Below are 25,270 nucleotides of genomic sequence, written 5' to 3'. Positions count from 1 at the left end.
TTACCTAGCTGAGGAGCAGAAAGAGAAAATTGTGAAGAAAAATAAACATAGCCTAGGACACCTGTGGGACTCCACCAAGTATATCAACATATACATAACAGGCGTCTCAGAAGGAGAGGAGAGAAAGAAAAGTGAGTGAAGAATATTTGAAGAAATAATGGCCAAAAAAATTTCTCTGATTTATTTATCTTTTTTTTTTTTGGAGAGTGAGTGGAGAGGGGAAGTCTGCTTGAGGTTCTCTCTCCCTCTCCCTCTGCTCCTCCCCCTACTCACACTCTCTAAATAAATAAATAATTAATTAAAATCTTTTGAAAAAGGACATGCTTCAACTATATACTGTCTACACTGTAGTGCCAAAGACATAAATAGGTTGCAAGTGAAAGGATGGGAAAATATATTCCATGCAAATAGTAACCAAAAGAGAGTTGGAGTCACTATCCTAATACCAGAAAAAATAGACCTTAAAACAAAAATTATTAGAGATAAAAAGAACATTATATAAGGATAACAGACAATCCATCAAGAAGATACAACAGTCATAAACATATATTCACCTAACCACAGAGTCCCAAAATACATGAGGCAAAAACAGAAGTGAAGGGAAAACAAACAGCCCAACAACAATAGTGGGGTATTTCAGCACCTCAATTTATTAATGGAAACAGAAGACCTAAACAATATGTTATATTAACTAGACCTAACAGACATTTTTAGAACATTCCACCCAATGAGAGAAGAATACATACTCTTCACAAGTGCACATGGAACATCCTCTAGGACAGATCAAATGTTAGACCAAAACAAGTCTAAATCCATATTAAAACCCTGAAATAATATAAAGTATGTTTTCCAGCTACAATAAAATGAAATTAGAAAATCAGTAAGAAAAAAAAGAAAATCAGTAAGAAAAGAAAATCTGAAAATTTTGAATATGCGGAAATTTTTTTTTAATTTTTATTTATTTATGATAGGCACACAGTGAGAGAGAGAGAGGCAGAGACATAGGCAGAGGGAGAAGCAGGCTCCATGCAGGGAGCCCGACGTGGGATTCGATCCCGGATCTCCAGGATCACGCCCTGGGCCAAAGGCAGGTGCCAAACCGCTGCGCCACCCAGGGATCCCTGAATATGTGGAAATTAAACAACACACTCCTAAACAACCAATGAGTCAAAGAAGAAATCAAAGGGAAATTAGAAAGTGCTTTTAGATGAATGAAAACAAAAACACAACATACCGAAACTTAAGGCATGTGGTAAAAACAGTGCTCATGGGGAAATTTATAGCTGTAAACTCCTACATTAAAAATGAAGAAAGAGGGATCCCTGGGTGGCGCAGCGGTTTGGCGCCTGCCTTTGGCCCAGGGCGTGATCCTGGAGACCCGGGATCGAATCCCACGTTGGGCTCCTGGTGCATGGAGCCTGCTTCTCCCTCTGCCTGTGTCTCTGCCTCTCTCTCTCTCTCTGTGACTATCATAAATAAATAAAAATTTAAAAAAAACTAGTAAATTAAAAAAAAAAATGAAGAAAGATCTCAAATCAGCGACCTAACTTTTCATCTTAAGCAACTATAAAAAGGAGAAAAAACTCAACCCAAAGCAAGCAAAGGGAACTAAATACTAAAAATTGGAGTGGCAATACATGAAATAGAGAATAAACAGAAAAAATCAATGAAACCAAAAGTAGTTCTCTGCAAAGAACAACAAAATTGGCAAGCTTTAAGGTAGATTGACCAAGAAAAAAAGAGAGAAGACTCAAAGTATTAAAATCAGAAATACTTTCAAAAGTGAGGACCATCACCACCAAACTTACAGAAATTTTTAAAAAAGAGATTATGAGAGAATACTATGAACAATTATATGCCAATAAATTAGATAACCTAAATGAAATGCACAAATTCCTGGAAAGCCATAAACTACCAAAGCTGACTCATGAATAAACAGACATTCTAAATTAACCAATAACAAGTAGAGATTAAAACAGTTTAACCAAACCAAAGGACAACAACAAAAACTTCCAACAGAGGAAATCCCAGTCCCAGAAAGCTTCACTGATGAATTCTATCAAATGTTTAAAGAATTAAAATGAATCCTTTTCAAACTCTTGCCAAAAATAGACGAGGACAGAATACTTCCCAACTTATCCTATGAGGTCAACATTACCCTGATATCAAACCATACAAAGGCATCAGGAGAAAAGAAAAACAGACCAATATCCCTTATGAATATAAATTGTATAGAACTGCAAGGGACCATGAATAACAAAAACAATCTTGAAAAAGAACAACAAGGACGCCTGGGTGGCTCAGCAGTTGAGTGTTTGCTTTTGGCTTAGGGCCTGATCCCGGTGTCCTGGGATGAGTCCCACATCAGGCTCCCTGCATGGAGCCTGTTTCTCCCTCTGCCTGTGTCTTGGCCTCTCTCTCTGTCTCTCATGAATAAATAAATAAAATCTTAAAAAAAAAAAAAAAAAAGAACAACAAAGTTGGAGAACTCTTACTTCCTGATTTGAAAGCTTTGATGAGAGCTACAGTAATCACAAAGAGTACTGCACTAGCATTAAGGATAGACATATAGATCACTGGAGGGGAACTGAGATAGAAATAAACCCAGGCATCTATGGTCAATTTTTGTGTATCAAGTCCAGGGATCCAGGGACGTCTCATCACCATGGGTCTACAGGGCCTAGAGAGCAGCAGGTTGAAGATGACCACCGTCAGGGAAAAGATCTCAGCACAGTGGCCAGAAGAATGAACAGCAGAGACCTCAATGAATGGAGACCAGGCTGAACCAACCCTGCAGGCCAGAGGAGCACCTTTCAAGGTGGCGCCACCCCAAGGTGGGGCAGTCTGGCCCACACCAACCCATTGCCCCAGTACGTTTCCTCACTGTCCTCTAGAATGCAATTCCAGTTGCCAGATTTCCCTCCCTTTTTGATTATCCTTCCCATCCCCCACAATTCTCCCTGACACTCAAAGGCCCTCTCCCTGTCCTCCATAACACTGTTTCTGTCCCCAATGAATTTTCTCTGATCTCACTTAAATCCCGTCTTCCCATAATTTGTTCTTATCGCCTTATGACCTTGCCTTTTGCCACTATGACACTGTCTCCTTGTAACACATTACTACTCTTAATCCCCCTACGTAAGCTCCCCCCATTTAACCTGCAGTATGTTCCTTATAAGCTCTCCCAGTCCCCCTATAACCCTCTCCCATTCCCCCATCAACCCCCTCTCTGTCCTCCCTTAATTTAATCCTGGTCTCCTACCGTCCCCTTCCTATATCCCCTAACCAGCTCTCTTTCCTCCTCACCCCCTCTCTGTACACACATGATCTTACCCTGATCCTTAACGTCCTCACTCTTTCTCGATAGCGATCCACTTAATCTCACCAAGTACCCCCCAGGGCCGTGCCTCCAATTCCTCAGACCTGGAAGTTGCCATGGGTGGGGGGAGGGACGTCATGGGGCGTGGCCTCTATGTCCCACAATACTACCTTTGCCCTTTATTTCCTCGGTGTGATTGGCTGCTTAAATAGAAAGGGTGGTCCCATGTGTTTAGTTCAGATTTCTGTTTTGTTCCCTTGAAAATGAGGCTGTCCCCTAGGAAAACCTCTTCCGATGAATGAATTGGGTGGGGTTTTAGTTATTTATATTTATCCTCCAGCTTGAACTCCTGATTGGTTCAACGTATATAATATGTGGGTCCCACTCACGGGCAGGTATACTTGTGATTGAACCTCTGATTGGTTCTATGCATATAGAAGACGGGATTTATTAATTCATTAAACATATTTTAATTAGAAGCCTACTGTGTGTCAGGCTCTGTGCTCAGTCACCTGCGAACAAGTGGTAACCAAAGCAAACAAGGCAATAGTTCTGGAGTCAACGATTCATGGGGGAGATGGAGCATAAACAGCCAAGTAAATTAGAGGACTTCGTTATGGACCAACGACTATGGTGGTAATGGAAGGAGGGAAACGGGACAGAAGAGGGAGGAGCCATTTGAGCTGAGATGTGCAGGATGAGCCAGCCAAGAGCAGATCTGGGGGAAATGAATCGGTTCAGGCAAAGGTCCTGAGGTGGGAGTGAGGTCTGTGTGTTCCAGGAGCAGGAACAGGAGCACTGTGGTTAGAGTGGTTAGAGTCATGAGGGGAGGATGTGAGGAGTGTAGAAAGCAGATTAGGCAGAGTTTGGACATCTGAGTGGGGGTTTGGATTTGATCCTAAGAGCCACAGGAACCTCCTAGAGCATGTAAATCTGGGAGAGAGGAGATGTGATTTAGGTTGTGGAAAAGCTCTGGTTGCCCTAAGATGAATGAAAAGAGGGAGTTGGTAGGTTCCTCATTTGCCAGGAACCCCAAATGCTTACAAAGAAGAAGCTGGGTCTAGGGGTGAGCAGGGCAGGTGTCAGAGAGATGCCCGTGCTTCCAATCTTCATAGGAGTGTTCTCTGAGATAAGGCTTGACTATGGCCTGTCTGCTGTCCACCTAATTTGGGCCCCTGTCCTGCCCTTGCTCAGCCAACTTTGGTGTAGGTCCAGTCCCTCCTCAGGGAAAGCAAAGTCCTCTCAACTCTTATCCTGGGCTCTTAGAGTCACCAGGGCACACTTCTTCCCCTATCCTATAAAACCCTGTATCTCCAGCTCTACCTTCTTCCTCTGACTCACTTTACCCCAAACTAAAGCTCCCAGAAACAGTGCCTCACTTAGCTGTTGGAACCAGGGGCAAAAGGAATAAAGTACATCCTATTATATATATTTTTTCTTTTTTTTAATTTAAATTCAATTAGACAACACATAATACATACTTAGTTTCAGATGTGGTGTTCAATAACATCAGTTGTGTATAACAACCAGTGTTTATCACATCATGTGCCCTCCTTAAAGCCCATCACCAAATTACTTAATCCGCCCACTCACCACCCCCCCCCAGCAGCCCTCAGTTTGTTTCCTATAGTTAATAATCTCTCATGGTTTTTCTCTCTCTCTCTCTGATCTCTTCTTATTCAGAATTCCCTCCTTTACCTATGATCCTCTGCGCCTTTTCTTATATTCTACATATGAGTGAAACCATATGATACTTGTCTTTCTCTGATTGGCTTATTTCACTCAGCATAATACCCTCCAGTTCCTTCCATGTCAGTGTAAATGGTAAGTATTCATCCTTTCTGATGGCTAACTAGTATTCCATTATATATACATATATATATTGTTTGAGCTGAGATGTGCAAGATCTTCTTTATCCATTCATCTGTTGATGGACACCTCCCTTTCCACCACCCCTTGTTCCTTTCCCAGAGTTAGGAGTCTCTCATGTTCTGTCTCCCTTTCTGATATTTCCCACTCATCTTTTCTCCTTTCCCCTTTATTCCCTTTCACTATTTTTTATATTCCCCAAATGAATGAGACCATATAATGTTTGTCTTTCTCCGATTGACTTATTTCACTCAGCATAATACCCTCCAGTTCCATCCACGTCGAAGCAAATGGTGGGTATTTGTTGTTCCTAATGGCTGAGGAATATTCCATTGTATACATAGACCACAGCTTCTTTATCCATTCATCTTTTGATGGACACCGAGGCTCCTTCCACAGTTTGGCTATTGTGGACACTGCCGCTGTAAACATCGGGGTGCAGGTGTCCCGGCGTTTCATTGCATCTGTATCTTTGGGGTAAATCCCCAGCAGTGCAATTGCTGGGTCGTAGGGCAGATCTATTTTTAATTTTTTGAGGAACCTCCACACAGTTTTCCAGAGTGGCTGCACCAGTTCACATTTGCACCGACAGTGCAAGAGGGTTCCCCTTTCTCCATATCCTCTCCAACATTTGTGGTTTCCTGCCTTGTGAATTTTCCCCATTCTCACTGGAGTGAGGTGGTATCTCATTGTGGTTTTGGTTTGTATTTCCCTGATGGCAAGTGATGCAGAGCATTTTCTCATGTGCGTGTTGGCCATGCCTATGTCTTCCTCTGTGAGATGTCTGTTCATGTCTTTTGCCCGTTTCATGATTGGATTCTTCGTTTCTTTGCTGTTGAGTTTAATAAGTTCTTTATAGATCTTGGATACTAACCCTTTATCTGATACATCATTTGCAAATATCTTCTCCCATTCTGTAGGTTGTCTTTTAGTTTTGTTGACTGTTTCTTTTGCTGTGCAAAAGCTTCTTATCTTGATGAAGTCCCAATAGTTCATTTTTGCTTTTGTTTCTCTTGCCTTCATGGATGTATCTTGAAAGAAGTTACTGTGGCCAAGTTCAAAAAGGGTGTAGATGTGTTCTCCTCTAGGATTTTGATGGAATCTTGTTTCACATTAAGATCATTCATCCATTTTGAGTTTATCTTTGTGTCTGGTGTAAGATAATGGTCTAGTTTCATTCTTCTGAATGTGGATGTCCAATTTTCCCAGCACCATTTATTGAAGAGACTGTCTTTTTTCCAGTGGATAGTATTTCCTCCTTTGTCGAATATTAGTTGACCATAAAGTTGAGGGTCCACTTCTGGATTCTCTATTCTGTTCCGTTGATCTATGTGTCTGTTTTTGTGCCAGTACCACACTGTCTTGATGACCACAGCTTTGTAGTACAACCTGAAATCTGGCATTGTGATGCTCCCAGCTGTAGTTTTCTTTTTTAATATTCCCCTGGCTATTCAGAGTCCTTTCTGATTCCACACAAATCTTAAGATGATTTGTTCCAACTCTCTGAAGAAAGTCCATGGTATTTTGATAGGGATGGCATTAAATGTGTAAATTGTCCTGGGTAACATTGACATTTTCACAATATTAATTCTTCCAATCCGTGAGCATGGAATATTTTTCCATCTCTTTGTGTCTTCCTCAATTACTTTCAGAAGTGTTAGGTTCTAGATCCTTTAGGTTATAGATCCTTTACCTCTTTGGTTAGGTTTATTCCTAGGTATCTTATGCTTTTGGGTGCAATTGTAAATGGGATTGACTCCTTAATTTCTCTTTCTTCAGTCTCATTGTTAGTGTATAGAAATGCCACTGACTTCTGGGCATTGATTTTGTATCCTGCCACGCTGCCAAATTGCTATATGAGTTCTAGCAATCTTGGGGTGGAGTCTTTTGGGCTTTCTTTCTTTTTTTTTTTTTTTCTTTTGGGCTTTCTATGTAGAGTATCATGTTGTCTGTAAAGATGGAGAGTTTGACTTCTTTGCCGATTTGAATGCCTTTTATTTCTTTTTGTTGTCTGATTGCTGAGGCTAGGACTAGAAGAAATGGACGCATTTCTGGAAAACCACAAACTACCAAAACTGGAACAAGAAGAAATAGAAAACCTGAACAGGTCAATAACCAGGGAGGAAATTGAAGCAGTCATCAAAAACCTCCCAAGACACAAAAGTCCAGGGCCAGATGGCTTCCCTGGGGAATTCTATCAAACATTTAAAGAAGAAACTGTACCTATTCTACTAAAGCTGTTCGGAAGGATAGAAAGAGATGGAATACTTCCAAACTCATTCTATGAGGCCAGCATCACCTTAATTCTAAAACCAGACAAAGACCCCACCAAAAAGGAGAATTATAGACCAATTTCCCTGATGAACATGGATGCAAAAATTCTCAGCAGGATACTAGCTAATAGGATCCAACAATACATTAAGAAGATTATTCACCATGACCAAGTGGGATCTATCCCCAGGATGCAAGGCTGGTTCAACACTCGTAAAACAATCAATGTGATTGATTATATCAGCAAGAGAAAAAACAAGAACCATATGATCCTCTCAACAGATGCAGAGAAAGCATTTGACAAAATACAGCATCCATTCCTGATCAAAACTCTTCAGAGTGTAGGGATAGAGGGAACATTCCTCAGCATCTTAAAAGCCATCTACAAAAAGCCCACAGCAAATATCATTCTCAATGGGGAAACACTGGGAGCCTTTCCCCTAAGATGAGGAACAAGACAGGGATGTCCACTCTTACCACTGCTGTTCAACATATTTTCAAAGTAACTTTCATTTATTATAAGCAAAGGGCTCAGCCTTTTATTAAGTGTAGATCTTTATATACAGACATGTTTTTTAAATTATGGAGCCTTACTAACTTTTCTACTTGTTCAGTAAATATTTCCATATAGTAAATAGCATAAATACTTGTAATCTATTTGCACCAAGATGCTCTTGATTTCAGCATAATGTATTTTGTCATGTGATCTCATATCTTTTAACAAACACTTTTAATTTTTGTACAGTGCCTTGATTTTATTTGATCTTGATGGTCACTAGGTATCCATAAATATTTTTAATGTGGTTTTTAGCATAGACATAAGTGTATATTCTTTTGTACAATTCTTTTAAAAGGCTATTATATATATATGCACTGAAGCAGCATTTTTGCATATTAAATTAAGAGTATGAGATGAGCAGGATACATATTTAGCAGAATCATGTTTTGGGAAGATAATGATTCGTATATCTTATATATATTTGCTTCATTATCATACCCTGTTTTGCACTTAACTGTCATGTCTGCTAGGCCTCCCCTGGTCTGTGAGGGTTTCTCACTTGTTTTTAATAACCTCACTAATGAGGTTAGATATTTAAGGATAATGTCCTTCAATTTGTGCTTGTCTAATATTTTTTCTCAGACTGAGATTATGGGCTATTATGATTATGTCATCCAGACATGAAATGCTCTTTCATCACATCTTTCGAGGGAGTACATGATATCCACATGACTTGTCATGGATAACATTAACCTTGATCCCCCAGCCACAGTAGTGTTTGCCACTGTAAAGTTACTTTGTATTTCTCCCTCTCCATATTTGATTCTTTGGAAGCAATCACTATACACAGCCTACACACAAACAGGTCAGGGAGATATTAAGCTCTACCTCCTGGAGAGGTAAATAGCTAAACAGAAATTATTTGGAATTCTCCAAATAGGAGATTTGTCTCTTCACCAACATTAATTTATTTACTCCATTATATACGTATATAAATGTGGATTCATGGAGATTTATTACATAATTTGGTTATAATCCAGTATTACATTATTTATTTTGTTTTTCACATCGATCCAGCTTTGGCCTTTGGGAACTCTTCCAGGTTGGCTTGGTGTCCCTTTCATAGGTCCCCATCCTTTTGCTTTTTTTTTTCCCCATCCCTTTGCTTTTTAATCACTTCCTTACTTTCTGATGCTGCAAAATACCCGAGGCTCATTTTGCATTTTCCCTGACTTAACTCTAGAGTCAGCCATTTCTCCAAGGATCCCTGGTCCCTGTTGTTGGAGAATGGTTTTTAAAAACAAAGAGCTAAACTCTTAGAGTGTGGTATGTGTGGGAAGATTTTAAACTATGTAATAAATTTCTTTACCAGATCTACAACTACTCAGATTTTTTTTCCTGTTTGATAAATTGTGAATTTCTAGGAATTGGTCACTTTTATCTAAATTTTTATACTTTTTGGCATAACATTGCTAATAACATTAAATGATTATCATCATTTTAAGCTTTGTAAGGATCTGTAATGATACTCTCTTTTCTGCTCCTGATAATGGTTTTTGAACCCTCTCTCATTTTTAAAAAAGGTTTTATTTATTTATTTTAGAGAGAGAGTGCAAGCGTGAATGGGGAGAGGGGTCAGAGGGAGAGGGAGAGAGAGAACACCAAGTAGACTCCAAGCTGAGCCCAACACAGGGCTCAATCTTACCACCACAAGATCATGACCCGAGCTGAAACCAAGATTCGGAAGTTTAATCAACTAAGCCATCCAGGTGCCCCAAACCCTCTCTCATTTTTAAGATCAGTCTTGCCAAGGTGTTTTCAATTCTGTTAACTGTTTCTAAGAACCAATGTTTGGCTTTCTTGAATCTCTTTGTACATGTATTTCCTATTTCATTTCTTCAATTATTTTCTTTGATTTTTTCCCTCTCTACCACTTTTTGCATCAATTGGCTATTTTAAAGACTATTTCCAAAATTACTTCTTGATTTTCAGCCTACCTTTCTAATGTATGCATTTACAACTGTATGTATAACTCCAAACAAGGCTTTAGTTCTACCCACAATTTTTGGTTTCTAGGTATACCTTGTTGAAGTGTAACATATATCCATAAAAGTACACAGAACCTAACTATACTGTTAGGACTTTTCACTAGTAACACACTCTTGCAACCACCACTCACAGAAACAGAAATTTCCAATATTTTAAAAGTCCTGTTCCTATCCCATCAATCATCATAGATTTGGCTCTTTCAGATTTTCATATAAAAGGAATTATAATGTATCTTTAAAAGTTTGTTCCTCCTCTTTGCTGTATAGTATTTCCTTACATATCATAATCTATCTATTCTTTACATTGTTGATATTTGTGTTGTTTCCACTTTGGAACTACTGTGGATGATGCAGTATAAGCATTGGACAATTATATTATTATATATATTATATTATATATGTAATATATTGCACCAAAAATGGGTTTTGGTGCACCTATGTATACATTCTATTACATATATATTATATGTATATTACATATTACACATATATGTGTCTGTCCCATTGATCAGCTTCCCTAGCCATGCACACATACCTACCCCACTGTGTTACAACTGTAGTTTTATAGTAAGGGTTATTAGTTGGTAAAGTAACAAGGGAATTACTGAATCATGTGGTATATATGTGTTCAATTTCTTAAAGATTTTATTTATTTATTCATGAGAGATAGAGAAGACATAACTAGAGGGAGAAGCAGGCTCCCCACAGGGAGCCTGATGTGGGACTTGATAGCTGGACCTGGGATCGGGCCCTGAGCCAAAAGCAGATGCTCAACCACTGAGCCTTACCCAGGTGTCCCTATATGTTCAGTGTTAATACATATTGACAGTTTTCCATTGATTAATTGATTAACTGTCCATTGACAGTTTTCCAGTGATTATCTCCATTTACATTTTCACCAGCAGTGAATAAAATTTAGAATTGCTCTACATCATTGCTAGAACTTGATTTTGCCAGTCTAATTTTAGCCACTCTAGTGAGTGTGTAATGACATTGTTTTTATTGCATTTTAAAATTAATATGCAGTGAAACTTTTATTAGTGCACAGCTCAGTGACTTCTTGCACTGATCTTGCACTGATTTGTGTAACTGCCATCACAATCAGGGGGTAGAACAGTTTCATCACCCCAAAACATCTCCTTCATGCTCTTCCTTTATAGTGAGACACACACACACACCCTACCCCCTGGCTACCACTGATCTGCCACTTAAGTTTTGTCTTTATGACAGTGCTATATCCATGGACTTAAACAGTATGTAACTTTTGAGACTGTCTTCTTTTGTTTTGTTTTTGAGCACTTCGCTGTCCTTTATTAGCATCCCTGCAGAGCACCCCTTGCTATGGTGGGGTTGCAGTACCCAGGGCACCCAGGGTGGCAGACCGACACAGCCCTCACCCTATTTGTGGGGGGACAGGCTGCTCTGGCAGCAGAACTCCTGCTGGCATTTTGGGTCTCAGCTATGGAGTGCTTTGCGGACTGGCTTGTTTTCACTTAGCATAATACCTCTGAGGTTCACCCAAGTTGATGCATGTATGAATAGTTCATTCCTTTTTTAAAAAAGATTTTATTTATTTATTTGAAGGAGAGAGAGAGAGCATGAGCAAGGGTAAGGGTAGAGGGAGAGGGAAGAGCAGATTCCTGCTGAGCAGAGAGCCCAATGTGGGGCTTGATTCCAGGATCCCAGGATCATGACCTGAGCTGAAGGTAGACACTTAACCGACTGAGCCACCCAGGTGCCCCTGTTCATTCTTTCTCTTTTTTTTTTTTTTTTTTAGATTTTATTTAAAACTATACCCAACATGGGACTCAAACTTACAACCACAAGATCAAGAGTTATGTGCTCTACCAACTGAGCCAGCCAGGCTCCCCTATATTTTTTTTTTCTTTTTAAAAATTTTATTTATTTATTTATTTATTTATTTATTTATTTATTTATTTGAGACAGAGAGAGAGAGAGAGAGGCAGAAACACAGGCAGAGGGAGAAGCAGGCTCCATGCAGGGAGCCTGATGTGGGACTCAATCCCGGGTCTCCAGGATCACACCCTGGGCTGAAGGCAGGCACTAAACCGCTGAGCCACCAGGGCTGCCCTCCCCTATATTTTCTATTGTCTATCAGCTATTACTCTTCTGCCCATTTTGTAAGTATGTTGTCTACCTTTTGGGATTATGTATGTATGTATGTATTGATATAATTCACATACCATAAAACTCACCATTGTGAAGTAGATAATTTGGTAGATTTTAGTCTATTCACAAGGTTGTGCAGCCATCAGCACTGTCTAATTCCAGAACATTTTCATCACCCCAAAAAGGAACATCATATCTATAAGTGGTTACTCCCATTTCTGCCCCTACCCCCACCACTGCCCCAGCAAATGTTAAATCTACTTTCTGTCTCTATGGATTTGTCTGTTCTGGATATTTCATGTCAATGGAATCATGCAGTATGCGGCCTTGTATGTCTCACTTCTTTCACTTAGCATGTTTTCAAGGTTCATTCTATAGCAGTACTTCATTCCTTTTTTATGGTTGAGTAATATTCCACCATATGGATAATACCACACTTTGTTCATCCATTAATGTGTTCATAAACATTTGGGTTGTTTTCACTTTTTGGCTATTATGAATAATACTGACATGAATGTTTGTTTTCATTTCTCCTGAGTATATACCTAGGACTGCAAGTGCTTGTTCATCTGATAACTCTATGTTTAACTTTTTAAGGAACTGCCAAGCTGCTTCTCCAGGGCAGTATATTAAGCATATCTTTTTATTTTGATGCCCCGATGTCCGATGTCCGGGGGCCTTGCTGGCCCTGGAAAGACTTCTCCTAGAGCTAGCTAATTCCTGGAGACAGCAAATGACTGGGAGCAGACCTTTCATATGCAAACCAACCAATCCAGAGCCTACCTCAAACCACCTCCTTTAGTGGGCTCTCACAGGGCTCTTAATACTCCAGACCATTATCTCTACACTCGACACCCCAGGGCCAGGCATCAGATGACTAGAGACAGCCTCTATCTCCAGATCCCACTGAAATTATTCAAACAAGTCAGTCTTTAGCTTGCTTACCCTGCTTGACCATGTCTTTCCTGCCAAAACCACAAGAAAGCTTTTTGCCCATGTTTTTCCCTCACTTCCTCTGTCTCCTGGTTGACCTTGGCACTTCTGTTGCCCTGCATGATGTGACATGCCCCCTCCTCTTAGGAATTCTGGGTAATGATCTATCTTTTCTCTTTAAAAAATATTTTATTTATTTATTCAGGAGAGACACAGAGAGAGGCAGAGACATAGGCAGAGGGAGAAGCAGGCTCCTTGTGGGAAGCCTGATACGCTCAACCTCTGAGCCACCCAGGCACCCCAATGGTCTATCTTTTCAATGGCAGTCATCTCCTGATCTGTTGGCCTCACCATTCCTGAATGATAATAAGGCCTACATTTTAAAAGAAGCACTAGCACCATTTCACATTTCCACCAGCAATGAATACGGGACCTAATTTCTCCACATCCTTACCTATACTTGTTATTTTCCTTTTTAAAAATGGATTATTATAGCCATCCTAGTGACTATGAAGTGACATCTCATTGTGGTTCTGATTTGCATTTCTCCAATGACTGACGATGTTGAACATCTTTTCCTGTGCTTATTGGCCATTTGTACATCTTCTTTGAAGAAATGTTTATCAAAATCCTTTGCTCATTCAAAAACTTGGGTTATTTGTCTAACTGTTAAATATCTTTTTTTAAAAAAAAAGTAAGGTCTATGCCCAATGTGGGGCTTGAACTCAGGAGCCTGACATCAAGACACACACTCCACTGACTGAGCCAGTGAGATGCCCAAATATCTTTTTGTTTTTAAGGTATAGATATTCTACATGTTTTTTAGGTATACATCATTTGCCATTAGCACAAGCATATTTTCCTATGCTGTGACTTTCCTTTTTTTTTTAAACCAGAGAAATGTTCATTTATTTCTATTGTAAAATTTTTTATTTTTTTTACATATTTTTTAATTGGAATTCAATTTGCCAACATATAACACTCAGTGCTCATCCCATCAAGTGCCCCCCTCAGTGCCCGTCACCCAGTCACCCCCAACATCCCACCCACCTTCATTCCCACCACCCCTTGTTCCTTTCCCAGAGTTAGGAGTCTCTCATGTTCTGTCTCCCTTTCTGATATTTCCCACTCATCTTTTCTCCTTTCCCCTTTATTCCCTTTCACTATTTTTTATATTCCCCAAATGAATGAGACCATATAATGTTTGTCCTTCTCCAATTGACTTATTTCACTCAGCATAATACCCTCCAGTTCCATCCACGTTGAAGCAAATGGTGGGTATTTGTTGTTCCTAATGGCTGAGGAATATTCCATTGTATACATAGACCACAGTTTCTTTATCCATTCATCTTTCGATGGACACCAAGGCTCCTTCCACAGTTTGGCTATTGTGGACTCTGCCGCTATAAACATCGGGGTGCAGGTGTCCCGGTGTTTCACTGCATCTGTATCTTTGGGGTAAATCCCCAGCAGTGAAATTGCTGGGTCGTAGGGCAGGTCTATTTTTAACTCTTTGAGGAACCTTCACACAGTTTTCCAGAGTGGCTGCACCAGTTCACATTCCCACCGACAGTGCAAGATGGTTCCCCTTTCTCCACATCCTCTCCAACATTTGTGGTTTCCTGCCTTGTTAATTTTCCCTATTCTCACTGGGGTGAGGTGGTATCTCATTGTGGTTTTGGTTTGTATTTCCCTGATGGCAAGTGATGCAGAGCATTTTCTCATGTGCTTGTTGGCCATGTTTATGTCTTCCTCTGTGAGATTATTTTCCTATGCTGTGACTTTCCCTTTTTTTAAATTTTTTTTACATATTTTTTAATTGGAGTTCAATTTGCCAACATATAGCATAACACCCAGTGCTCATCCCATCAAATGACCCCTCACTGCCTGTCACCCAGTCACCCCCACACCCCGCCCACCTCCCTTTCCACCACCCCTTGTTCGTTTCCCAGAGTTAGGAGTCTCTCATGTTCTATTAAACTCAACAGCAAAGAAACAAACAATCCAACCATGAAATGGGCCAAAGACACGGACTTTCCCTTTTTTTTAAGATTTTATTTATTTATTCATGAGAGACAGAGAGGCGGAGACACAGACAGAAGGAGAAGCAGGCTCCATGCAGGGAGCCCGATGTGGGACTCAGTCCTGCATCTCCAGGATCACGCCCTGCACTGAAGGCGGCTCTAAATCACTGAGCCACTTGGGCTTCCCTGACTTTCCTTTTTTACTCTCTTAACAGCATTTTGAGAAGAACAGAAGCTATTCATTTAATGTAGTTGATAAATTTTAATGTAATTTATCAACTTTTTCCTCATATCTAGTTTTGTGTCCTATTTAGGATATCTGTGCTTGAAGCACCTGGGTGGCTTAGTGGTTGAGCATCTACATGCACCTCAGGTTGTGATCCTGCGGTCCTGGGATTGAGTCCTGCAACAGGCTCCCCGCAGGGAGCCTGCTTCTCCCTCTGCCTATATCTCTGCCTCTCTTTCTGTGTCTCTTATGAATAAATAAATAAAATCTTTTTAAAAAGAGGATATCTGTGCTTTGTCTAAACCCATGAAACTGTCTTCAACACTATTTTCTAAAAGTTCAACTGTTTTACATTCAGCATTTGGGTCTGTGATGATTCTGGAATTTATTTTTGTATATAGCACCAGGTTGGGTCTAGATTAAATTATTTCCATATGGATATGAAATTTACTCTGCACCATTTATTGAAAATTACATCCTCTACTTACTAAACTGCAGTGCCACTTTTACCATAAAACAAATGACCACATACATGTGGGTCTGTTTCTAGACTCTATTGCATTAGCCAACATGTCTGTCCTTACACCAATACCACAATGTCTTAATTACTATAAAATTCTAGTAAGACTGGTTATCTGTTACTGTAAGTATTCCAACTTTGTTTTTCTTCCTCAAGATAGCCTTAGCTCTTTTTAGGCCTTTGTATTTCCATATACATTTTAGAATTAGCTTAACAACGTCCACAAAAAAACAAACAAAAAAAAAAGGTTCTATAGATCAATCAGGAGAGATGACATCTTTACAATATGGTCTTCGATCCATGAACATGGTCTAATCCTTCCTTGCATTCAAGTCTTCTTTAATATATTTCATGAATGTTGTATAATTTTATATGTAGAGGTCCTAAGGGGGAAGAGGTCATAAGAACCTCCAATTTGTAGCCAAGTCAGGCAAAAGTGTGGGTAACCTGGGTACCTACCACTTGCAGCTGGCATGTGAAGAGAATTAGTCTTCAGGAACTGAGCCTTTAACCTGTGAGATCTTATACTATTTCCAGACAGTGTCAGAATTAAACTGTAGGACCTCCAGCTACTGCCATAATTGCTTGCTGTCAGAAAAATCCCTACACATTTGCTGATCAGAAGTGTCAGAAGTGGAGTGTTCTGTGCAAGTAGTAAAGGAGGCAAACAGAAGGAAATACTGGGTTTTTCCTTATACAGATGTTAATTTGCTTTTTTCACTTTCATTTTCCCACGAGTATACAGAGTTTTGCAAGAGCTACATGATGTGTGGTACATGGCAACAGACTGAATGCACAGGATATGAGAATCCAATTATATTTTATTCAGCCAGATATTAAATACATTTGCAAAAATGTAAAACGTGCCACTCTGCTCACAAATGTTTCGGAAAAATATTTTCATGACAACACGTGAAGGTTTTTTATTGTTATCTTTAAATTAACAAATATTGAACCTTTTCAGCTTTAATTCCAAAATAGAAAATACCAATAGTTACAACTCACATAAACTAAAGCTTTTGGGGGGTTCTCAAAAAACTTAAGAGTGAAAGGGGTCCTGAAACCAAAGGGTTTCAGAACTAAGGTTTTAGAGTCAGCCCCAGGAGTGCATTAGTTGGTCATGCTCCCCTGGCCGGCAGTAATGGCTAACCTGTGCATCCTCACCTGCCACCAGTGCCTCACCCTGGAGATCAGAAGAACTGCAGGGCATCACTTCTTGTAGTCCTACTATCCACTCATTGGGCTGTACCTTTTCTTCAGAGGTCTGAGCATTAGCCATGCAGCTCCCCCTTCTCTAAGTCCTGTAACACCACCTCATCGTTTTGTTCTCCCAGGTCTAGGAGTGGGAGTGGAGTTACCTTAGCCTTTACCTTTTGCTCTTACAGGATTCCAGTCCCTGTGTGGTCAATCCTGTTTTAAATCCACTCTGTTGGAAATACCTATAGTGTCTGTTGTCCTGACTGAACTCTGATTGATATTCCTGCTATACTAAATATCCTCTCCTTACATGCCTCTGAGAGGGCCCTGTAGCCCTACAAGAAAGGACTCCAAATACGTGGAGGTAGCAAAGACCATCACAATGCCAATCACCAGAAACAGAGGTCCAAATGCTTCTGCCCACTGCATCTTGGGATCAGAGCTGCCAAGAAAAATACAACACAGTCAAGCACTGGATGAGACACTTATACTCACATAAAGAAGAGATAGCACAAGATCAGCTCAATAGTGGATGTCTGGGCAGTGGGTGCAATTGGCCTTTATGTCTCCTTCACAGAGTCTGAAATACTAAAAGCTGAGGTTGTGCCTGAGGGCACAGGCACTTAAGCAGAACAAAAGAATACATGATGAGCCTAAAACAGGGAAAGATATTCCCATACAAGGTGATAAACCCTGCACAGGCTGTGTGGGCTTTTTATCTCTTGATGAGAAAGCGTTCCAGGCCCAAGGCCCATTCTTACGTGGCAAGCGGAGGTTGAAAGTCTATGCACATGAGACTGCTTTTCCTAACACATTCCCTGAAGACTTCCCTGACTCTCAGAGTGTGTCCATTACTGCTGTTCTTGGTGCTTCTGGGTCTGTGCCTGTGCTTAAATACAGTTGTGTCTCTTCCAACTCACATTGGAATCTATATTTGTAGACTTCCCTGTGTCATCTCCTACCCACTTACAAGTCTCTACAAATTGGCTCCTCATAACCTCTACTCCCCTAAAACAACCAGCTAAGGGAACTATCAGCTAAAACCCAGTGGTATTAGCATCCACTGAGTTCTTCCTTGAGTCAGTAATTACTATGGTCTTTGAAATATCTGCTAGTCTTCTAATGATGCATAACAAATTCCCTCAAACTTAGTTATTAACTCACAGTTCTATAGATTAGAATGTCTAGGTTTCTACAATGCTCAGAATCTCACAAAGGTAAAATCAAGGTGTTGGCCAGGCTGTGTTCTCATTTGGAGCTAGGATCTTCTTCAGAACAAATATGGTTACGACAGAATTCAGATTCTTGATATTATAGATATAATATAGGCCCCATTTCCTTGCTGGATATTAGCTGGGATCCACTTCAGCTAGGGGCTGCCTGCATTCCTTGCCATGTGGCCTCCTCCATCTTTAAGCTAGCAATGGAGAATCTCCTTTGACTGCCCTCCATCCTATGCCTTGAATCATTTTTGCCAGCAAGACCTAGACCCTTTTAAGAACTCACCGGATTAGGGTTGTCCCAGGGAAGATATTTTTCCTGTCTTAGAGTTAATTGAGAGGGGAGCTTAATTACATGTACCAAATCCCTCTACAGTAGCACATAGATTAGTACTTGAATGAATAACAGGGAAAAGATGTGTGTACACTAGGGAGCAGTACTCTTGGGACCATCTTAGAATTCTGCTTACCACAATGGTGATTTCCCATTTCCATCATTTTATCCACACTTAAAGTAGATGGCATTCTACTTTAAGAAAGACCGTCCTCTTTTTTACCTTCTCTCTATTTCGGTCAGTATGGACTAAAGAATTCTTTTCTAATTCAATATATTTTATAATCTATTGTTGACATTATTCCTTTTCCTTTCCTTCTGATTGTAGATCTCTTAGTTTTGTTTTTTTTTTTTAAGATTTTATTTATTTATTCATGAGAGACAGAGAGAGAGAATGAGAGAGAGAGAGAGAGGCAGAGACACAGGCAGAGGGAGAAGCAGGCTCCATGCAGAAACCCGATGTGGAACCAGATCCCAGGACTCCAGGATCACGCCCTGGGCTGAAGGCAGGCGCCAAACTGCTGAGCCACCCAGGGATCCCCAGATTTTGTTTTTGTTTTTGTTTTTTACTGGACTTGGCTATTTCCTCTCTCCCACCATTTTCAAGAGGCCACTCTGGTACTGCCTTCCTGTGAGGTCTGCAGATAGGGGTGTGAAGCAAGGAGGAGCCAGGATCAGATTTTACTGGCTACCAGCCAATCCCTATCAGGGCTGGTGGAATCAATGTCCTGATAGAGGATGGAACCTGGCTTCAAGCTCAGAGTCCTGGAAGACAGGAGAACCGTGGGACCACGCCCTCTTATGCAGACAGCCAATCAGAACTTGAGGTGCGGGTTTCTCCATTGTGAAGAAATGGCCTTTAACTGTTGGGAGTCTTGGGATGCTAGAGTCCTGGGTTAGAACAAGGGGAGGTATAGTGGGTTTAGTTCTCTGTTTTCAAGACACTTGGGATCTGTCTTTGGGTGGAAAGATCATGACCCCAAAACAAGCTCCAGACGCAGGGGCCCCACCCGCTGCAGGGGCCCCACCCGCTGCAGGGGCTCCACCTGTGGCAGAGGCCCCACCCGCTGCAGGGGCCCCACCTGTGGCAGAGGCCCCACCCGCTGCAGAGGACTCTAAGAAGCCACCAGAGATAACACAGACACCTGAAGAACTGGCATTTTATGCCCCGAATTACATATATTTGACCATCCTGGCCGTAATTACTTTCCCTCCCCTGGGATTACTAGCTGTATTCTTCAGTTACAAGGTAAAACAATGCCTGTGCCGGGGCCCATCCTGCCCTCTACCAGCCGCTTGCGCCTGCTTCCGTCCTGGGAAGGGACGGGTAGGGGTTTCCCCTCAGTGACCATTGGTCTCCAGCCCTTCCCCAAGGGGTCACAAAGCTAGTCTCAGAAGTCCACATCTAAAGCTCCTATCCCTACAGACCACGCAGGCCAACAAGAACAGCCAATGGGAAGATGCTTACATCAACTCAGGCCGAACTGGTTGGCTGGATGTATTCTCCATACTCATCGGTTTAGCCATCATTTATGTCTATGCCCTATTTATGTGAAGGCCAGGAAGTAGTCCATGGGTCCACCCCAAACACTAACCAGCCCAATCAGCTACCATGCAAGAAACCAACAGCTAAGACATCTTCTAGCCAAGAAACCTATCAGCCAAGGAACCCAACATCCAAGCAACCCACTAGCCCAGGGACATCATACCACTTCATCTTCTTGGCCTCCAGAGCCATCTTCATCCACCGTGGGGGTCCTCATTTTCATGCCCTGGATGTGCTTAGCTCCTTGATACTGGGTTGCTCTTTCAGAAAAATATTTACTTAAACCAATAAAAATAAAGGGAATGTTCCAGCTTTTCCACCTGATCTTAGCCAAAAGGCCAAGAAGTGATGTTGTTCCAGCTTCTCATGTGTGTGCATATGTATGTCTGTTTCTGAGTCAGTGTCTGTGTTTTGCTAGGGCTACATGTTTCCTATCTCACTTTTTCTAGTAAAACAGTAATCTCCAGCTTTTGAGATCCCAAAGTCAAACTGTTAAGGGAAGAATGGAAAGACTCCAAGAAATAAACAATAGATTTGGTGGTAGAGCTGATGAAGACCACCTCTCTCCCAGTCCTGAAAGGTAAATGGTCCCCTATTCATGGAATGGGGGAAGTAAAGAAAGAGAAATTAGATGTAAGTATATCCCTAAGGAGGTACCTAAGGCCCACGTCTCAGGAAGGGGTGAGGTGTCAAAGATCTCAGAGACCACTTGTATGACCTCTTCACAAATAAGTCCTACAGAGGTTCCAAGATCACAAAAAAATATGCTGCATGGTGTGGAGGTCTAGGAATAAATAGCCTTAGACAGCCAAGTAGGATAGCCTATATCTCAGCTTGGTGAAAATGAGGTGGGGTCTATAGGAATGCCAAGTGCCAGGGTGGGAGTGACTATCAGAGGCAAGCCAGGGTACCACAAGAGCCAGAATGAAGGAAAACAGAAATTTAGGCTGACACCATGGACAAAAAACACCCAGGGGTTCCTACTGGTACCTTAACTTCATTAATAAACCCAAATTTAGACCCAAAACTGCTAGACTTCGCAGAATTAAGTTTCCATAGTCAAGAAGAATGGGGATTATCAATAAAAAGGAGGTTGAGTAGCTGTGGAAAAGACTGCTAGCTCTACCAAAGCTCATCTTTTCTTCCTGCCATGACTTAGCCACATGTCCTAGGTTCCCCTGTGTGGCTATGAGACTGTCTTTAGCTCTATGGAATGTGACCAGAAGTGATGTGCTCCATGAACCACCCTGGCCTTTAAATTATGCCCCATGGGTACTCTCTTCCATACTCTTCCTTCCCTAGCTGACACACATGATGATTTGAAGGCCACATGTCATAGAAAGGAAGAACTCCCATCAACCTTTGTCTCTGAACCACTCTAGGAACAATCGCTGTTTCCCCAACTGCATTTCATTGTTCAGTGGAAAATAGGTGTTGTGCCATCATGTGTCTGGTTTATCTACTCTATAATGCAATCCAGTCAAACCAGTGAAGATGCAGGAAAATAGAGTTACATTTCTCAAACATCTGGAGTTGTTCCTTGAAATTCACACCCAGCAGACAGACCCATCTTGTTGGGTGGTTTATAGGAAAATAATGAGTGAAGGAAACAACAAAGGTCTTAGTCCAGAGTTAACCTTAATCTTAGCTATCATGATGCTGTGTTTCTCTGTTCCATGATCCTGGGTATCTCTTGTGGATTACATCTGTTTATGGGACAATGCTTCATGTTGTGCATGTATCTGGAGAGGGTATTATGCTTAGTTGTCTGCTGTTAGTGGGTCTAGAGGGTCAGTCATCTCTATCCCTCCCAGACTAGCCCAGAAAGCTGGGCTTGTCACATTCAGCTGCAAAGCCATGTGGAGTCAGGATAGCCCATGTCAACATGAACATCCAGGTCCAAAAAGGTCACATTGTGCTACAAAACTTAGAAAGCCAGCCATTTTTTCTCCATTTCAGTTCTTTGACTCCCCCCTAACCTATATTCCACTCTCAGGCATTCATATGGTTTTTACCACCTTGTGAATACAAAACAAAACAAAATTTATAGTCTTGTATCTTGAAACATCATCAGTGGAATTACTATAATGAAACATGCAGATTTAACAACTTTACTGACTCCTCTCTCCCACTACTTCCCAGTGAATGAGGTCACAATTCTGAACTCAATTTACAGGTTTCCATTTCATTATGCCTGTATAAGTATGTTCTATTACTGGGCCATGATGTTGATTACATACTCTTGCTGAACTAATACTTGAACTCAGCAGCCAAGCAACCCATCTGCCGAAAAATCCTTCAGATTTTTCTTCCTTTTCTTTTTCCTCTCCTTCCTCTTCCTCCACCTTCTTCTCGTTCGCATTCTGACTCTCCTGTCCCTTCTCCTGCTTGTCCTCATCTTCCTCTACTGTTTGTTTCATTTGCTCAGTTATCTAAGTGGCCCTTTAGTAATTATTCCCAATTCTCCAGAAGAATTCTATCACTGCTTTCGACAGAATTTCCCCCTGGTCAAATAAGCCGAGTAACTTTTCAATTCTCTTTTTCCCTTGGATCTTGAAACCTGTTTATTTATTTCCTTGGAATTTTTTATTTACACAACGTTCACATAAATATATTCTCATAGAGAATCAAGTAATGCAAAGTATGGAAGAGCTCACCTCATGGCTGGCCAAGGTATCACTTTCCCCTCTCAAAGGTAATTGCTGTTGATATTTTGTTGTAACTCTTTCTAGTTACCTTTCTATGCATTTCCATGTGCATCGTGTCCACACACATTGACATCACGCTCTTTTTCTGCTCTCCACTAGGTCTTGGTGATCTTTTCCTATTAATACTGAAGATCATCAACACTGAATGCCCTGTATTCCACTTATGAATAATCTCCCTCTGTCCTCTTTAGGTCCAAAGTGTACATTCCCATGTTCTCAGACCTGCCTTTCCTCCTTCAGCAATAGCTCATGGGTCTCCAGCACCTGGCATGAACCTGTGGGCCTTTTTGTTTCCTGGGAGGATAAGGATATCCTGAGCAGGACAAGAGGGAGAGTATCAATAGAATAAACAGCTGCAGGAGAGCAGATTATGTTCCATACCATGAACTGGTTTTGCAAATTTTCTTTCTGACCTCTGAAAACTTAAAAAACTTTACGACACTCAGATATGACATTATCATATCCTATGACTGTGATTCTTAACCTCTTACAGTCTTCAATTCTGATAACCCATTTACTGCATCACCCTTGTAACAATACTTAAAATGATGTCTTTATGTTCTGGAAGAAAGACGTACTTTTGGGGCACCTGGGTGGCTCAGTAGTTGAGCATCTGCTTTTAGCTCAGGTCATGATCCCCAGGTCCTGGGATTGAGTCCTGCATCGGCTCCCTGCAGGGAGCCTGCTTCTCTCTCTGCTTATGTTTCTGCCTCTTTCTGTGTGAATAAATAAAATCTCTAAAAATAAAGAAAGCGAGATGTACTTTTGAATTTTCTTTGTTAAATTGGAATATTACTAGCATGAAATCCATAAATGGGGGATTAAAAAGAGAAAAATACTTCCCCCACTCAAGAAATATTCCCCAATAACCCTCTTACTCCAACTAAGAGTAGATTTCTTATTTAAATGAAGAGTTTGAGAATCTGAGTCTAACTTAAATCAAGAATACACTGGATCTCCAATTTTTAAAAATTATTTATTGACTGGCATAAGAGTGTAGAACTCTTATGTATATACCAATGAACTTCCACAAACTTTCACAAAATACACACCTATGTAACCTGCTCCTGAAACAAGGCACAGAGTAGAAGACCCCTGTGTCCTCTTTCAATCACTTCCCCACAAAAGATGACCCCTACCCTAACATTCTCTCTCTTTTTTTTTCTTCTCTCTATTTTTAAAATAACTGCCTGGTAGGCTACATCAGAAATCTCTATCCCAAATTTACTATCGGGACCTTTCTGTTGATGGATATTTAGATTATTCCTATCTTTCAGCTGCCACAAACAATTCCGCAAAGAACATCCATGAGCATGCTTTTCCGTTCATATGAGCAAGTATATCTCCAGGACAGAGTCCAAGAAGTAAGATTGCAGGGTTGAAGCATAAAGACCTTTGGATGCTTTGATGGCTAACACTATGATGACTTCTGCAAAGGCTTCATCAAATCACACTCCCAGCCTCAATGTTTGAAAGAATCATTCTTTGCTTTCTTGTTGGTACATGATATCATCAATCCCATAAATTTCTGTCAATTTGATGAGTGAGAAGTAATAGCTTCTTATTGCTTTAAGTTGAATTTCTCTGATAGGTTGTGAATTTGAGCATTGCTATGGACTAAGTTTTGTCCCTCCAAAACTCATATTTTTAAAAAAGATTTTATTTATTTGTTCATAAGAGACACACAGAAAGGGAGGCAGAGACACAGGCAGAGGGAGGAGAAGCAGGCTTCATGCAAGGAGCCCAATGCAGGACTTGATCCTGGGAATCCAGGATCATGCCCTGAGCCAAAGGCAGAGGCTCAACCACTGAGCCACCCAGGCATCCCCATCTTAAAATTCCAGTGGCAGTTTACAAAACTAGAAAAAACACTCCTAAAATTTGTGTGGAATCACAAAAGACTCCAAATAGCCAGAGCAATCTTGAGAAAGAAGAACAAAGCTGGAGGTATCACACTTCCTGATTCCAAACTAAACCAAAAATCTAAAGTAATCAAAGTAGTATGGAACTGGGATAAAAATAGACATATACACCAATACAACAGAATGGAGAGCCCAGAAATAAACCCCAGCATTTGTGATCAACTAATATTTGACAAAGGAGCCATGAATACTCAATAGGGAAAGCATAGTCCCTTCAATAAATAGTACTGGGAAAACTACAGAAGAATGAAATTGGGCCCTTATCTTGCACCACAAACAAAAATTAACTCAAAATGGATTAAAGACTTCAACATGGCGGTATGCCTGGGTGGCTCAGTGGTTGAGCATCTGCCTTTGGCTCAGGGTATGATCCTGAAGTTCAGGATCGAGTCCTGCATCGGGCTCCTCGCAGGGAGCCTGCTTCTCCCTCTGCCTGTGTCTCTGCCTCTCTCTGTGTCTCTCATGAATAAATAAATAAAATTTTATTTTTTAAAAAAGACTTCA

General features: G+C 40.8%; 2 protein-coding genes across 10 annotated transcripts in view; one reads left to right on the top strand and one right to left on the bottom strand.

The window, feature by feature from the left end:
- The window catches only part of LOC140606805 (uncharacterized), a 90,403-nt gene that overhangs the window by 10,055 nt on the left and 55,078 nt on the right, over positions 1–25,270 (bottom strand). Inside the window, exon 1 of one of the 9 annotated variants that reach the window (XR_012009055.1) lies at positions 3,334–3,467. The exons of 5 other annotated variants lie outside the window; for them this stretch is intronic. The gene's annotated coding sequence lies outside the window, so the exon portion shown is untranslated. Of the gene's footprint in view, positions 1–3,333; positions 3,468–16,642; positions 17,479–25,270 lie in introns of those variants that run through there. 3 more of the 9 variants (XR_012009066.1, XR_012009058.1, XR_012009054.1) reach the window with 3 other exon arrangements.
- PMIS2 (PMIS2 transmembrane protein) lies at positions 19,425–20,460 on the top strand. Its single transcript, XM_072780802.1, has 2 exons — positions 19,425–19,839; positions 20,017–20,460. The coding sequence occupies exons 1-2, from the start codon at positions 19,471–19,473 to the stop codon at positions 20,143–20,145; spliced, it is 498 nt and encodes a 165-aa protein (XP_072636903.1). The 5' UTR covers positions 19,425–19,470; the 3' UTR covers positions 20,146–20,460.

Source organism: Canis lupus, chromosome 1, assembly GCF_048164855.1.
Source record: "Canis lupus baileyi chromosome 1, mCanLup2.hap1, whole genome shotgun sequence".
NCBI classification, from domain to species: Eukaryota; Metazoa; Chordata; class Mammalia; order Carnivora; family Canidae; genus Canis; species Canis lupus.
This window is presented reverse-complemented; position numbering and strand designations above follow the sequence as displayed.

What these genes read in the sequence shown, in the direction of transcription:
- PMIS2 (XM_072780802.1), top strand. Translation starts at nt 19,471, where the DNA reads ATGCTAGAGTCCTGGGTTAGAACAAGGGGAGGTATAGTGGGTTTAGTT. An exon ending in CTGTATTCTTCAGTTACAAG is followed by an intron (nt 19,840 to 20,016) that starts GTAAAACAATGC and finishes CTATCCCTACAG; the next exon opens with ACCACGCAGGCCAACAAGAA.